The following is an 18,344-nucleotide window of genomic DNA, read 5'->3' on the forward strand; positions in this document are numbered from 1 at the left end:
TGAGGAGGAGGACTGAGGCGTGCGTGTGTGTGTGTGTGTGTGGGGAGGACTTTAAGAGTTTGGTGGATCACAGGATGGACCTGGAGAGACACAAAGGTAAGAACTCAACTCAAGTCAACACTACTTCACTTTAAACTGTGTTTGTCATCACATCACTGACTGTTGACTGTGACACACACACACACACACACACACACACACACACACACACACACACACACACACACACACACACACACACACACACACACACACACACACAGCTTGTTGTGTTTACCAAAGAGTGGTAAAGGAGTGTTTGCTGTCGAGTCCTCTATCCCAGCCCAGCTGAAACATGCCTGTCATTAGGAGGGTCATGAGACACCATGTTTAGATACTTTAGTATCTCATTGTAATGTTCAGTTAGTTGTTGACACACAGTGACTGTTAATAGGTTGATAGAACATTAGTCTGATACACTGTAGCTCTGACACATTCTATACACTCAGTCTGATACACTGTAGCTCTGACACATTCTATACACTCAGTCTGATACACTGTAGCTCTGACACATTATATACACTCAGTCTGATACACTGTAGCTCTGACACATTATATACACTCATAGTGTGGATACATTGCGTCTCTGAAGGTGTGAAACATGACTGTATCATCAGTACAGTCCTGTGAACCATATCTAGATACATTGTATCTCTGAAACATGACTGTATAATAAGTACAGTCCTGTGAACCATATCTAGATACATTGACTCTCTGAAACATGACTGTATCATAAGTACAGTCCTGTGAACCATATCTAGATACATTGACTCTCTGAAACATGACTGTATAATAAGTACAGTCCTGTGAACCATATCTAGATACATTGACTCTCTGAAACATGACTGTATAATAAGTACAGTCCTGTGAACCATATCTAGATACATTGACTCTCTGAAACATGACTGTATAATAAGTACAGTCCTGTGAACCATATCTAGATACATTGACTCTCTGAAACATGACTGTATAATAAGTACAGTCCTGTGAACCATATCTAGATACATTGACTCTCTGAAACATGACTGTATCATAAGTACAGTCCTGTGAACCATATCTAGATACATTGACTCTCTGAAACATGACTGTATAATAAGTACAGTCCTGTGAACCATATCTAGATACATTGACTCTCTGAAACATGACTGTATCATAAGTACAGTCCTGTGAACCATATCTAGATACATTGTATCTCTGAAACATGACTGTATAATAAGTACAGTCCTGTGAACCATATCTAGATACATTGACTCTCTGAAACATGACTGTATCATAAGTACAGTCCTGTGAACCATATCTAGATACATTGACTCTCTGAAACATGACTGTATCATAAGTACAGTCCTGTGAACCATATCTAGATACATTGTATCTCATTGTAGACAGTGTTGTAATCTAAGTCCAACTCTCAGACTCATAACATATAGTTGTTGTTTTGTTCGTTTGTTGGTTATTTTGTAAAGCATCCATGGGTTCATGAAAGGCACTATAAAAATAAATTCAAGATATTATTGTCTCCACCAGGCCGAAGGCATGGGGAGAGAGTATGTTTTATTGTCTCCACCAGGCCGAAGGCATGGGGAGAGAGTATGTTTTATTGTCTCCACCAGGCCGAAGGCATGGGGAGAGAGTATGTTTTATTGTCTCCACCAGGCCGAAGGCACGGGGAGAGAGTATGTTTTATTGTCTCCACCAGGCCGAAGGCATGGGGAGAGAGTATGTTTTATTGTCTCCACCAGGCCGAAGGCATGGGGAGAGAGTATGTTTTATTGTCTCCACCAGGCCGAAGGCATGGGGAGAGAGTATGTTTTATTGTCTCCACTATGAAGGCATGGGGAGAGAGTATGTTTTATTGTCTCCACTATGAAGGCATGGGGAGAGAGTATGTTTTATTGTCTCCACTATGAAGGCATGGGGAGAGAGTATGTTTTATTGTCTCCACCAGGCCGAAGGCATGGGGAGAGAGTATGTTTTATTGTCTCCACCAGGCCGAAGGCATGGGGAGAGAGTATGTTTTATTGTCTCCACCATGAAGGCATGGGGAGAGAGTATGTTTTATTGTCTCCACTATGAAGGCATGGGGAGAGAGTATGTTTTATTGTCTCCACTATGAAGGCATGGGGAGAGAGTATGTTTTATTGTCTCCACCATGAAGGCATGGGGAGAGAGTATGTTTTATTGTCTCCACCATGAAGGCATGGGGAGAGAGTATGTTTTATTGTCTCCACTATGAAGGCATGGGGAGAGAGTATGTTTTATTGTCTCCACCAGGCCGAAGGCATGGGGAGAGAGTATGTTTTATTGTCTCCACTATGAAGGCATGGGGAGAGAGTATGTTTTATTGTCTCCACCAGGCCGAAGGCATGGGGAGAGAGTATGTTTTATTGTCTCCACCAGGCCGAAGGCATGGGGAGAGAGTATGTTTTATTGTCTCCACTATGAAGGCATGGGGAGAGAGTATGTTTTATTGTCTCCACTATGAAGGCATGGGGAGAGAGTATGTTTTATTGTCTCCACTATGAAGGCATGGGGAGAGAGTATGTTTTATTGTCTCCACCAGGCCGAAGGCATGGGGAGAGAGTATGTTTTATTGTCTCCACCAGGCCGAAGGCATGGGGAGAGAGTATGTTTTATTGTCTCCACCAGGCCGAAGGCATGGGGAGAGAGTATGTTTTATTGTCTCCACCAGGCCGAAGGCATGGGGAGAGAGTATGTTTTATTGTCTCCACCAGGCCGAAGGCATGGGGAGAGAGTATGTTTTATTGTCTCCACCAGGCCGAAGGCATGGGGAGAGAGTATGTTTTATTGTCTCCACCAGGCCGAAGGCATGGGGAGAGAGTATGTTTTATTGTCTCCACCAGGCCGAAGGCATGGGGAGAGAATATGTTTTATTGTCTCCACCAGGCCGAAGGCATGGGGAGAGAGTATGTTTTATTGTCTCCACTATGAAGGCATGGGGAGAGAGTATGTTTTATTGTCTCCACTATGAAGGCATGGGGAGAGAGTATGTTTTATTGTCTCCACCAGGCCGAAGGCATGGGGAGAGAGTATGTTTTATTGTCTCCACCAGGCCGAAGGCATGGGGAGAGAGTATGTTTTATTGTCTCCACCAGGCCGAAGGCATGGGGAGAGAGTATGTTTTATTGTCTCCACCAGGCCGAAGGCATGGGGAGAGAGTATGTTTTATTGTCTCCACCAGGCCGAAGGCATGGGGAGAGAGTATGTTTTATTGTCTCCACCAGGCCGAAGGCATGGGGAGAGAGTATGTTTTATTGTCTCCACCAGGCCGAAGGCATGGGGAGAGAGTATGTTTTATTGTCTCCACCAGGCCGAAGGCATGGGGAGAGAATATGTTTTATTGTCTCCACCAGGCCGAAGGCATGGGGAGAGAGTATGTTTTATTGTCTCCACCAGGCCGAAGGCATGGGGAGAGAGTATGTTTTATTGTCTCCACCAGGCCGAAGGCATGGGGAGAGAGTATGTTTTATTGTCTCCCCCCCCCCCCCCCAGCGCCCCCTCGATTTGTTTTATTGTCTCCCCGCCGAGAGGTATGTTTTATTGTCTCCACCAGGCCGAAGGCATGGGGAGAGAGTATGTTTTATTGTCTCCACCAGGCCGAAGGCATGGGGGAGAGAGTATGTTTTATTGTCTCCACCAGGCCGGAAGGCATGGGGAGAGAGTATGTTTTTATTGTCTCCCACCAGGCCGAAGGCATGGGGAGAGAGTATGTTTTATTGTCTCCACCAGGCCGAAGGCATGGGGAGAGAGTATGTTTTATTGTCTCCACCAGGCCGAAGGCATGGGGAGAGAGTATGTTTTATTGTCTCCACCAGGCCGAAGGCATGGGGAGAGAGTATGTTTTATTGTCTCCACCAGGCCGAAGGCATGGGGAGAGAGTATGTTTTATTGTCTCCACCAGGCCGAAGGCATGGGGAGAGAGTATGTTTTATTGTCTCCACCAGGCCGAAGGCATGGGGAGAGAGTATGTTTTATTGTCTCCACCAGGCCGAAGGCATGGGGAGAGAGTATGTTTTATTGTCTCCACCAGGCCGAAGGCATGGGGAGAGAGTATGTTTTATTGTCTCCACCAGGCCGAAGGCATGGGGAGAGAGTATGTTTTATTGTCTCCACCAGGCCGAAGGCATGGGGAGAGAGTATGTTTTATTGTCTCCACCAGGCCGAAGGCATGGGGAGAGAGTATGTTTTATTGTCTCCACCAGGCCGAAGGCATGGGGAGAGAGTATGTTTTATTGTCTCCACCAGGCCGAAGGCATGGGGAGAGAGTATGTTTTGCACTCCGTCCGTGTGTGTGTCCGTCCGTCCGTGTGTGTGTGTGTCCGTCCGTCCGTCCTTCCTTCCGTCCGTCCGTTACCAGCTAATCTCCGGCACCGTTAACCCGGTCGATGCCAAACTTTGCACACACACTCCCTAGATGCCAACGATGAACCTCTGCCCCAAATTTTCCAGAACGGCCTGTTATAGCGCCACCATGAGGCAGCTTTTCACATTTTTTTTTACCTAAAACTGCACCGATCTGCGTGAAACGTTGCATGCACACTCCCTAGAGGCCAAGGACAAACCTTTGACCTGCATATTCCACATCTGCCTTTTATAGCGCCACCAGGAGGCCGACTTTTGTAAAACACATTTTTTGATATTACTCCTCCAGATTCTGTCCAAAAATCTCACAAATCGTTACACAGTATCTCTATGGTCATGTGCTCAAGTTGGATCTGTCCGATATTTCATATTCCATCCTAATTGGCTATAATTGGCTTTCACAGTTTGCAAGATTGCCCTGTTTTGAACAAAACCCTCAAATCATGAACGCAGCATGCAATTTACGTGAAATCTTTCACACATTTTCTTACTAGGCTGAGGAATATATCCCACCCTTTTCACATTGGCCTGTTATAGCGCCACCAACAGGTTGATTTTTGCAAAACACATTTTTGGAACAAAATGCCTCAAGTCATCCAATTGCCATCAAAGGCAAACATGTTTATATTACTCCTAAACATTTTGCCAAACATCTCACACAGTCCTATCCTCCTGGTGGAGACCTGTGCCCAGAAGGGCACTTTTTCTAGTTATTATTATTATTGAATTGACAGAAATGAAATGAAATGAAATGATTACTATATTTACCCAGGGTATCTGGGCTAAGCTCAAGAACTTGTTTCCAGCCAGGCCCTGCTCATAGAACACATTTCATCGTAGTGGTTGATGCCTTGTTCAAGGGCATTTCAGCGGTGGTAATTTTAACGTGTCGGACGGCTGGTTCGAACTGGGAACCTTCCGGTATCTAGACCGCGCCGCTATCCGTTCGGCCACCGCTGCTGAACAGACAGTAGTGTTGATTCACAGTGTTTTAATTAATTCATTTAATTTGGACACATTGTGTCAATTAGAGCAGTGGTTCCCAAAGTGGGGTACGGGGACCCCCAGGGGTCCTTGAGGGAGTTCCAGGGGGTCAGGGGACCCCCAGGGGTCCTTGAGGGAGTTCCAGGGGGTCCGGGACCCTCAGGGGTCCTTGAGGGAGTTCCAGAGGGTCCGGGACCCTCAGGGGTCCTTGAGGGAGTTCCAGAGGGTCCGGGACCCCCAGGGGTCCTTGAGGGAGTTCCAGAGGGTCTGGGGACCCCCAGGGGTCAATTAGAGCAGTGGTTCCCAAAGTGGGGTACGGGGACCCCCAGGGGTCCTTGAGGGAGTTCCAGGGGGTCAGGGGACCCCCAGGGGTCCTTGAGGGAGTTCCAGGGGGTCCGGGACCCTCAGGGGTCCTTGAGGGAGTTCCAGAGGGTCCGGGACCCTCAGGGGTCCTTGAGGGAGTTCCAGAGGGTCCGGGACCCCCAGGGGTCCTTGAGGGAGTTCCAGAGGGTCTGGGGACCCCCAGGGTTCCTTGAGGGAGTTCCAGAGGGTCTGGGGACCCCCAGGGTTCCTTGAGGGAGTTCCAGAGGGTCTGGGGACCCCCAGGGGTCCTTGAGGGAGTTCCAGAGGGGCTGGGGACCCCCAGGGGTCCTTGAGGGAGTTCCAGAGGGTCCGGGACCCCCAGGGGTCCTTGAGGGAGTTCCATAGGGTCTGGGGACCCCCAGGGGTCCTTCAGGGAGTTCCAGAGGGTCCGGGACCCCCAGGGGTCCTTGAGGGAGTTCCAGAGGGTCCGGCGACCCCCAGGGGTCCTTGAGGAAGGTCTTCCTGTGGAAAGTTAAGCTAAGCTTTAGACTCGTAGATTTATTAAAGTTAAGATAAGCTTTAGACTCGTAGATTTATTAAAGTTAAGATAAGCTTTAGACTCGTAGATTTATTAAAGTTAAGATAAGCTTTAGACTCGTAGATTTATTAAAGTTAAGATAAGCTTTAGACTCGTAGATTTATTAAAGTTAAGATAAGCTTTAGACTCGTAGATTTATTAAAGTTAAGATAAGCTTTAGACTCGTAGATTTATTAAAGTTAAGATAAGCTTTAGACTCGTAGATTTATTAAAGTTAAGATAAGCTTTAGACTCGTAGATTTATTAAAGTTAAGATAAGCTTTAGACTCGTAGATTTATTAAAGTTAAGATAAGCTTTAGACTCGTAGATTTATTAAAGTTAAGATAAGCTTTAGACTCGTAGATTTATTAAAGTTAAGATAAGCTTTAGACTCGTAGATTTATTAAAGTTAAGATAAGCTTTAGACTCGTAGATTTATTAAAGTTAAGATAAGCTTTAAACTCGTAGATTTATTAAAGTTAAGATAAGCTTTAGACTCGTAGATTTATTAAAGTTAAGATAAGCTTTAGACTCGTAGATTTATTAAAGTTAAGATAAGCTTTAGACTCGTAGATTTATTAAAGTTAAGATAAGCTTTAGACTCGTAGATTTATTAAAGTTAAGATAAGCTTTAGACATTGTCAATCTATACGTCAACATCGATTTAGACCTGAGGCCGATTCTGGAAAAAGAAAAAAAGGGCTTCTAAATCTTTTCAGAAAAACCTCATGTTTCTACATCAGTGGTGCTCAACCTTCATGAATTTAAAATAAATAGCAGATCTACAAGCTCATAGCGTGGCACTCAGTGCCGCGCTATGAGCTTGTAGATCTGCTATTTTGTATGACCTAATGCTTAAAACACCAAAGGGGGTTCCCAACGTCCCGTGTAGAATGGGGGTTCCCAACGTCCCGTGTAGAATGGGGGTTCCCAACGTCCCGTGTAGAATGGGTTCTAGTTAAATCTCAGAATATAGAAAATTGGTTTGTTGTTTCTCTGCTCTTGTCTCGAATCAAGACCCTCGCACAGATAATGTGTGTTTGAATCAAGACCCTCGCACAGATAATGTGTGTTTGAATCAAGACCCTCGCACAGATAATGTGTGTTTGAATCAAGACCCTCGCACAGATAATGTGTGTTTGAATCAAGACCCTCGCACAGATAATGTGTGTTTGATCCATTATTTTGTTGTTGACATTTGGCATATCGTAGATAATTCTGATATGAGTCGCTGTAGCGCTCACTGAAGGCAAAAGCTCTCTGTCTACCGTCCAATCAGAAGGCAAAGCTCTCTGTCTACCATACTATATACTATATAGTAGATATATACTATATCTACTATATATGGTCATGAAGTGTTCCTACTCTATATATGGTCATGAAGTGTTCCTACTCTATATATGGTCATGAAGTGTTCCTACTCTATATATGGTCATGAAGTGTTCCTACTCTATATATGGTCATGAAGTGTTCCTACTCTATATGGTCATGAAGTGTTCCTACTCTATATATGGTCATGAAGTGTTCCTATGGTCATGACCCAAAAAATAATGTCGCGATAGGGTAAGAAGTTCACCTCCCTTAGAGATAAGGTAAGAAGTTCATCTCCCTTAGAGATAAGGTAAGAAGTTCATCTCCCTTAGAGATAAGGTAAGAAGTTCACCTCCCTTAGAGATAGGGTAAGAAGTTCATCTCCCTTAGAGATAAGGTAAGTAGTTCACCTCCCTTAGAGATAGGGTATGAAGTTCATCTCCCTTAGAGATAGGGTGAGAAGTTCATCTCCCTTAGAGATAGGTTAAGAAGTTCATCTCCCTTAGAGATAAGGTAAGAAGTTCACCTCCCTTAGGTAAGAAGTTCACCTCCCTTAGAGATAGGGTAAGAAGTTCATCTCCCTTAGAGATAGGGTAAGAAGTTCATCTCCCTTAGAGATAGGGTAAGAAGTTCATCTCCCTTAGAGATAGGGTAAGAAGTTCATCTCCCTTAGAGATAGGGTGAGAAGTTCATCTCCCTTAGAGATAGGGTGAGAAGTGCATCTCCCTTAGAGATAGGGTGAGAAGTTCATCTCCCTTAGAGATGGGGTGAGAAGTTCATCTCCCTTAGAGATAGGGTGAGAAGTTCACCTCCCATAGAGATAGGGTGAGAAGTTCACCTCCCTTAGAGATAGGGTGAGAAGTTCACCTCCCTTAGAGATAGGGTGAGAAGTTCACCTCCCTTAGAGATAGGGTGAGAAGTTCATCTCCCTTAGAGATAGGTGAGAAGTTCAGTCACACGAGAGAGACTCGGAGTAGAACCGCTGCTTCTTCGCCTGGAAAGGAGCCAGCTTAGGTGGTTCGGGCATCTGGTTAGGATGCCTCTCGGGCGTCTCCCTAGGGAGGTCCTCGATGCACGTCCCACTGGGAGGAGACCCCAGGGCAGACCAAGGACCAGATGGATTATATCTCCACTGGGAGAATACCCCGGGGCAGACCAAGGATCACAGCCCACTGAGAGGAGACCCCAGGGAAGACCAAGGACCACGTCCCACTGGGAGGATACCCCGGGGCAGACCAAGGACCAGATGGATTATATCTCCACTGGGAGGAGACCCGGGGGAAGACCAAGGACCAGATGGATTATATCTCCACTGGGAGGAGACCCCGAGGCAGACCAAGGACTAGATGGATTATATCTCCACTGGGAGGAGACCCCGGGGCAGACCAAGGACCAGATGGATTATATCTCCACTGGGAGGAGACCCCGGGGCAGACCAAGGACCAGATGGATTATATCTCCACTGGGAGGAGACCCCGGGGCAGACCAAGGACCAGATGGATTATATCTCCACTGGGAGGATACCCCGGGGCAGACCAAGGACCAGATGGATTATATCTCCACTGGGAGGAGAGCCCGGGGCAGACCAAGGACCAGATGGATTATATCTCCATTGGGAGGAGACCCCGGGGCAGACCAAGGACCAGATGGATTATATCTCCACTGGGAGGAGACCCCGGGGCAGACCAAGGACCAGATGGATTATATCTCCACTGGGAGGAGACCCCTGGGCAGACCAAGGACCAGTTGGAGGAAACGCATCGACTCACTGGCCCTGGAACGTCTCGGGATCCCCCAGGAGTAAGTCACTAATGTTGCTCTGGAGAGGGAAGTCTGGAGCTCTCTGGTGGAGCTGTTGCCCCTGCTACCTGACCACGGATAAGCGGTTGAACATGGGGGTCCTGAGTGGGCCCTAAGGGGGTCCTCAGGGGGTCCTCAATACTTTCTGACCAAACTGGCAAAGAAAGTATCAATCAGACTGGATGAATGATGACCATTCCAGACCAGGGCTGTCTGTGATTGGTCAATCCAGGCCAGGGCTGTCTGTGATTGGTCAGGCCAGGGCTGTCTGTGATTGGTCAGGCCAGGGCTGTCTGTGATTGGTCAGTGCGTGCGTGCGTGCGTGCGTGCGTGCGTGCGTGCGTGCGTGCGTGCGTGCGTGCGTGCGTGCGTGCGTTGCTGGGGTCCATTCACAAAACACACACACACACACAGGCACGTACGTACGTACACACACACACACAAACAGTGTGTTGAATTCCAGTAGCAACAAGCGCCTGTTCTCCAGGATTCCTCACATTCCTGGGGCCGTTTTTCCATGAGAATCTGGTTTAATAACAGACTGTACCACTTTAATTGCCCGGAACTTTTTAATCCATTACATTCATGCGCCCAGTCGATTTATAAACACGGACGCCTTTTCCGGACGGACCGACCGGAAGTTCATGATGTTGTGTAGCAGCTAACAATAGCCACAGCACTTTAGAGTCGATCGACAACAACGGGAGACAACAATAAATCTATCGAGACTAGCGACTGGACCGCTGAGCGCCGTCTAACACAGGATCTTTTTTCAGAAAAAGACGGGATGATTTAGATCGCGATTTATGAACGTTTTAAGATTTTCGTTTTCATCAGCTAAACAGAGGAGGGAGTTTTTTGATGACGTCTCACTCTTGCACGTCACCGAGGAGAGCCCAGCAGGCGTGCCTGGGCTATACAGCCAGGCGATCCGTTCTCGTATCAATAAACTTCGTCTTTAGGACAATACTTCGTCCTGAGCGTCGGGCGTTACTAATGGAAAGGACAAAGAACTTCGTCCTGGGCGATGTCTCCATAGGGGGTTTAATAACAGACTGTACCATGTCTCCATAGGGGGGTTAATAACAGACTGTACCATGTCTCCATAGGGGGGTTAACAACAGACTGTACCATGTCTCCATAGGGGGGGTTTAATAACAGACTGTACCATGTCTCCATAGGGGGTTTAATAACAGACTGTACCATGTCTCCATAGGGGGTTTAATAACAGACTGTACCATGTCTCCATATGGGGTTTAATAACAGACTGTACCATGTCTCCATAGGGGGTTTAATAACAGACTGTACCATGTCTCCATAGGGGGTTTAATAACAGACTGTACCATGTCTCCATAGGGGGTTTAATAACAGACTGTACCATGTCTCCATAGGGGGTTTAATAACAGACTGTACCATGTCTCCATAGGGGGTTTAATAACAGACTGTACCATGTCTCCATAGGGGGTTTAATAACAGACTGTACCATGTCTCCATAGGGGGTTTAATAACAAACTGTACCATGTCTCCATAGGGGGTTTAATAACAAACTGTACCATGTCTCCATAGGGGGTTTAATAACAGACTGTACCATGTCTCCATAGGGGGTTTAATAACAAACTGTACCATGTCTCCATAGGGGGTTTAATAACAGACTGTACCATGTCTCCATAGGGGGTTTAATAACAGACTGTACCATGTCTCCATAGGGGGTTTAATAACAGACTGTACCATGTCTCCATAGGGGGTTTAATAACAGACTGTACCATGTGTCCATAGGGGGTTTAATAACAGACTGTACCATGTCTCCATAGGGGGTTTAATAACAGACTGTACCATGTCTCCATAGGGGTTTAATAACAGACTGTACCATGTCTCCATAGGGGGTTTAATAACAGACTGTACCATGTCTCCATAGGGGGTTTAATAACAGACTGTACCATGTCTCCATAGGGGGTTTAATAACAGACTGTACCATGTGTCCATAGGGGGTTTAATAACAGACTGTACCATGTCTCCATAGGGGGTTTAATAACAGACTGTACCATGTCGCCATAGGGGGGTTAATAACAGACTGTACCATGTCTCCATAGGGGGGGTTTAATAACAGACTGTACCATGTCTCCATATGGGGGGGTTTAATAACAGACTGTACCATGTCTCCATAGGGGGGTTAATAACAGACTGTACCATGTCTCCATAGGGGGATAATAACAGACTGTACCATGTCTCCACAGGGGGTTTAATAACAGACTGTACCATGTCTCCACAGGGGGGTTAATAACAGACTGTACCATGTCTCCATAGGGGGTTTAATAACAGACTGTACCATGTCTCCATAGGGGGTTTAATAACAGACTGTACCATGTCTCCATAGGGGGTTTAATAACAGACTGTACCATGTCTCCACAGGGGGTTTAATAACAGACTGTACCATGTCTCCATAGGACAGACAGAATGTGACTCTTGATACAGAGACAGTCATGGAGAACAACTGATTTTTATTTTTATGCAAAATGAGTTAACATCACAGGCAGAGCATGTCTGAAATAAATATCAGAGGTGAAGTTGACATGTAAATATGAAATAAATGTTTAAATATGTAGCTAGATGTAATGTTAGAGTCCACAGAAGACATGTACATATGAAATAAATGCAAACATGTAGCTAGGTGTAATGTTAGAGACCACAGAAGACATGTAAATATGAAATAAATGCTTAAACATGTAGCTAGGTGTAATGTTAGAGTCCACAGAAGACATGTACATATGAAAAAAATGCTTAAACATGTAGCTAGATGTAATGTTAGAGTTAGAGTGTTAGAAGATGTTAAGGATGACGTAACGTCGAACTAACCGTTACGTCATTCTCCCTTCTTTATAAGGCTACACCCAGCCAAGATCTCTTTGTCGGAAAATAAACTTACAAACGTAACTCAACTTGGTTCAAACCCTTAACTAGTCAAGACAGACCAGACTTTGTCAGACTCCCACCTTCGATCTAAGAGGCACCCAAACCAAAACCTTAACAGTATTTTCCGACCACCTCAGGTTGAAGCCGAGTCCTCATGGACACTAGGAAACCCAAGGACCGTAAAGTCAGGCACGAAGCACTTATCCCGTCTTCTTCCAACGAGGGATCTACTTCTGTTATGATGCACGACGCACCTATCCTACCTTCTTCCAACGAGGCACCCACTTCAGTTATGCAGACTAACCCGCCATCCTCCTCCAAACAGGGGGAGACTGACTCCACTTTCACACAACTAGTGATACAACTTGCTGCTAGCCAGCAACAACTTGCTGCTAGCCAGCAGAGACAAGAAGTTCTCTTGACTAACATTCTTGCTGGCAATCGACCCCTTAGGCACCGTTCCCTTAAGAACAGACACCTTCGGAATCGAACCCTCAGGCAAGATGCCCCCTCCCCCACCAACCTCCTCGGAGCCCCAGGCAGCGGGCGACTCCACTCCCATCTCTACCGCCGACACGGATCCTGAACCCCCCCACCTCCCTCATGGATCCATGCCCTGCGACTGTCACGGACCCCTCCTTACCACTTTCCCCATCAACGGCTGCTACTCGTACCTTCCTCCCCCTGACGCCCAACATTGCTCCCCCGCCCATTTCCCCACCTATTGAACCCAATGCTCACACATGGAGGTTGGACACTCACGGGATACGAAGGCTACTGGCCGTCCGCCGGAGGAACCGCGACCTGCAGTACCTGGTTGAATTGCTGGACGGGAATCCCGCTAAGCCCCTTTGGATCCCCTGTACTGCGATTCCTCCTCACTTCATCAGAGAATTTGACAAGACCCAGTACACTACCCCCATGAAGACGCGCGGACACGTCCGTCGAGGGGGAGGTACTGTTAAGGATGACGTAACGTCGAAACCCCCATGAAGACGCATGGACACGTCCGTCGATGGGGAGATACTGTTAAGGATGACGTAACGTCGAACTAACCGTTACGTCATTCTCCCTTCTTTATAAGGCTACACCCAGCCAAGATCTCTTTGTCGGAAAATAAACTTACAAACGTAACTCAACTTGGTTCAAACCCTTAACTAGTCAAGACAGACCAGACTTTGTCAGACTCCCACCTTCGATCTAAGAGGCACCCAAACCAAAACCTTAACAGAAGACATGTAAATATGAAATAAATGCTTAGACATGTAGCTAGGTGTAATGTTAGAGTCCACAGAAGACATGTAAATATGAAATAAATGCTTAAACATGTAGCTAGGTGTAATGTTAGAGTCCACAGAAGACATGTAAATATGAAATAAATGCTTAGACATGTAGCTAGGTGTAATGTTAGAGTCCACAGAAGACATGTAAATATGAAATAAATGCTTAGACATGTAGCTAGGTGTAATGTTAGAGACCACAGAAGACATGTAAATATGAAATAAATGCTTAAACATGTAGCTAGGTGTAATGTTAGAGTCCACAGAAGACATGTAAATATGAAATAAATGCTTAGACATGTAGCTAGGTGTAATGTTAGAGTCCACAGAAGACATGTAAATATGAAATAAATGCTTAGACATGTAGCTAGGTGTAATGTTAGAGACCACAGAAGACATGTAAATATGAAATAAATGCTTAAACATGTAGCTAGGTGTAATGTTAGAGTCCACAGAAGACATGTAAATATGAAATAAATGCTTAGACATGTAGCTAGGTGTAATGTTAGAGACCACAGAAGACATGTAAATATGAAATAAATGCTTAAACATGTAGCTAGGTGTAATGTTAGAGTCCACAGAAGACATGTAAATAAAATATGAAATAAATGCTTAAACATGTAGCTAGGTGTAATGTTAGAGACCACAGAAGACATGTAAATATGAAATAAATGCTTAAACATGTAGCTAGGTGTAATGTTAGAGTCCACAGAAGACATGTAAATATGAAATAAATGCTTAGACATGTAGCTAGGTGTAATGTTAGAGTCCACAGAAGACATGTAAATATGAAATAAATGCTTAAACATGTAGCTAGGTGTAATGTTAGAGTCCACAGAAGACATGTAAATATGAAATAAATGCTTAAACATGTAGCTAGGTGTAATGTTAGAGACCACAGAAGACATGTAAATATGAAATAAATGCTTAAACATGTAGCTAGGTGTAATGTTAGAGTCCACAGAAGACATGTAAATATGAAATAAATGCTTAGACATGTAGCTAGATGTAATGTTAGAGTCCACAGAAGACATGTAAATATGAAATAAATGCTTAGACATGTAGCTAGGTGTAATGTTAGAGTCCACAGAAGACATGTAAATATGAAATAAATGCTTAAACATGTAGCTAGGTGTAATGTTAGAGACCACAGAAGACATGTAAATATGAAATAAATGCTTAAACATGTAGCTAGGTGTAATGTTAGAGTCCACAGAAGACATGTAAATATGAAATAAATGCTTAAACATGTAGCTAGGTGTAATGTTAGAGACCACAGAAGACATGTAAATATGAAATAAATGCTTAAACATGTAGCTAGGTGTAATGTTAGAGACCACAGAAGACATGTAAATATGAAATAAATGCTTAAACATGTAGCTAGGTGTAATGTTAGAGTCCACAGAAGACATGTAAATATGAAATAAATGCTTAAACATGTAGCTAGGTGTAATGTTAGAGTCCACAGAAGACATGTAAATATGAAATAAATGCTTAAACATGTAGCTAGGTGTAATGTTACGGCCAAGCTACACCAGGCTTTTCTTGCGTGTTTCTCGCACGTGCGTTTCATTTAGGTCCAGTCCTATTTTTAAAAACGCACGCGCGGGAAAAGCCTGGTGTAGCTTGACAGTTGGAGTCCACAGAAGTGAACTTTTCAAGCCTGTTTTCTCAACTCGCTGTTTCTCTGCAAGACATTACTCTATAAGCCATATCTCCACAACTGGTGGGTCAAACTGAACAACCAATATGTCAATTTGAAGCTATGAGTGTGCAGCTCCATGTGGGGTTCCCCGGAACATCCAGACCCCCCGGGAACGCGCCCAGGGGGCCGGCCCGGTTCCGGCATGCCGCCCGCGTCCGAAATGGTTGAGAAAATGACAGTTACTGTGTGGGGGTCCCTGTGATGTGCTGTGCTGTGCTGTGCTGTGCTGTGCTGTGCTGACAGTCCAGGTGTGTCAGAAACCTGCCTGTCAATCACCTAGTTGTAATTATTTGAGACTAGACCTGTACGTGCCCGTCGCAGTCGGCCACCGGCCTACTTGGGAACGATGCAACTTGGGAACCTAATGATATACGTTGTCATAGCACCCGTTTTAACTGTCAGCCGGTGTCCCACATGGAGATCTGTGTGTGAAGACTGCAAACTGAAAAGTGTACTTGGCAATCAATTCGGCCCACTGGCAGAGCCTGATTGGTTGAGCCTCAATTGGCTGAGGCAGAGGCTGGAAATTGCACAGGTGAAAGGAGTTGGCCTCATTAGGCCCACTGGCATAGCCTGACCAGAGCCTTTTGTGGTGTTTCTGGAGAACCATGGGTCCAACCAACTCAAGGCCGGAAACTGCACTCCCTGTGGGGGTGTGGAACACGTGTGTCAAATGTGAAGTCGGTGGGGCGAACGGTTCTCGAGTTACGCGCATTACAACCGTACACACACGCACACACGCACACACACGCACGCACACACGCACGCATGCAGAGATGTTAATGGCCATTATTCTTTGCATACAATCCTCAATCGTTTCTATACGTTTAAAAATATCCGTACATTTTCAGAAGTGGCAGAAATATCAGATCTACAAGCTGACAACACGTCACTATAAATATCAGATCTACAAGCTGACAACACGTCACTATAAATATCAGATCTACAAGCTGACAACACGTCACTATAAATATCAGATCTACAAGCTGACAACACGTCACTATAAATATCAGATCTACAAGCTGACAACACGTCACTATAAATATCAGATCTACAAGCTGACAACACGTCACTATAAATATCAGATCTACAAGCTGACAACACGTCACTATAAATATCAGATCTACAAGCTGACAACACATCACTATAAATATCAGATCTACAAGCTGACAACACGTCACTATAAATATCAGATCTACAAGCTGACAACACATCACTATAAATATCAGATCTACAAGCTGACAACACATCACTATAAATATCAGATCTACAAGCTGACAACACATCACTATAAATATCAGATCTACAAGCTGACCACGTCACTATAAATATCAGATCTACAAGCTGACAACACGTCACTATAAATAGCAGATCTGCAAGCTGACAACACGTCACTATAAATAGCAGATCTGCAAGCTGACAACATGTCACTTTGTGACGTGTCTCCGTTTTTTTGTTGTTGAAAGAAAACTATATATAAAAACAGATTAAATGTGTCTGTGACTTCTGTCCATATCTGCCCTCTTTACGCTAACAGACATACACATTGTAATGTTCCTTTAATGTTCCTTTAATGTTCCTTTAATGAATGTAACGGTGACTAGACCTCAGAACCACTTCAATGTAACGGTGACTAGACCTCAGAACCACTTCAATGTAACGGTGACTAGACCTCAGAACCACTTCAATGTAACGGTGACTAGACCTCAGAACCACTTCAATGTAACGGTGACTAGACCTCAGAACCACTTCAATGTAACGGTGACTAGACCTCAGAACCACTTCAATGTAACGGTGACTAGACCTCAGAACCACTTCCGGTTTGATGGTCGGTCGGTCATGGTTTCAGGAGCGTTTTAAAGACGGTCTCACTTCAACATTCTTTCTCATGTCTAACTGACCACGACACACTGCACTCTATTCTCTCTCTCTCTCTCTCTCTCTCTCTCTCTCTCTCTCTCTCTCTGTGTGACAGCATAGTTGTCCAGTGTTGTGGAATGTGAGCAGTGTGGGTGGGTCCCCCCCCCCCCCTCCCTCCCTCCCTGTGGGTGGGTCCCCCCCTCCCTCCCTCCCTCCCTGTGGGTGGGTCCCCCCCCCCCTCCCTCCCTGTGGGTGGGTCCCCCCCCTCCCTCCCTCCCTGTGGGTGGGTCCCCCCCCCCCTCCCTCCCTGTGGGTGGGTCCCCCCCCCCACCCTACCTGCTGAGGGACTTTCCATGTTCTGTGAAAGCAGAACCCAGAACGACAACATCCATCCATCTCTTCACTCATCCATCCATCCCTCCATCTCTTCACTCATCCATCCCTCCATCTCTTCACCCATCCATCCATCTCTTCACTCATCCATCCATCCATCTCTTCACTCATCCATCCATCCATCCATCTCTTCACTCATCCATCCATCCATCCATCCATCCATCTCTTCACTCATCCATCCCTCCATCCATCCATCCATCCATCCATCCATCTCTTCACTCATCCATCCCTCCATCCATCCATCCATCCATCCATCCATCTCTTCACTCATCCATCCCTCCATCCATCCATCCATCCATCTCTTCACTCATCCATCCATCCATCCATCCATCTCTTCACTCATCCATCCATCCATCTCTTCACTCATCCATCCATCCATCCATCCATCCATCCATCTCTTCACTCATCCATCCATCCATCCATCTCTTCACTCATCCATCCATCCATCTCTTCACTCATCCATCCATCCATCTCTTCACTCATCCATCCATCCATCCATCCATCCATCCATCCATCTCTTCACTCATCCATCCATCCATCCATCCATCCATCCATCCATCTCTTCACTCATCCATCCATCCATCTCTTCACTCATCCATCCATCCATCCATCCATCCCTCCATCTCTTCACTCATCCATCCATCCATCCATCCATCCATCTCTTCACTCATCCATCCATCCATCTCTTCACTCATCCATCCATCCATCTCTTCACTCATCCATCCATCCATCCATCCATCCATCTCTTCACTCATCCATCCATCCATCCATCTCTTCACTCATCCATCCATCCCTCCATCT

General features: G+C 45.5%; 1 protein-coding gene across 1 annotated transcript in view; it reads left to right on the top strand.

Moving 5' to 3' along the window:
• Positions 1 to 18,344, top strand: part of LOC306919625 (actin filament-associated protein 1-like 2) — a gene marked incomplete at its 3' end in the record, with an annotated part of 85,903 nt that continues 67,559 nt past the window's right edge. The window contains exon 1 of the mRNA XM_079532381.1: positions 1 to 96. Within this exon, the coding sequence (XP_079388507.1) occupies positions 75 to 96 (22 nt within the window). The remainder of the gene's footprint in view (positions 97 to 18,344) is intronic.

This window comes from Electrona antarctica (genome assembly GCF_951216825.1).
Source record: "Electrona antarctica genome assembly, contig: scaffold_296, whole genome shotgun sequence".
Lineage (NCBI taxonomy): Eukaryota > Metazoa > Chordata > Actinopteri > Myctophiformes > Myctophidae > Electrona > Electrona antarctica.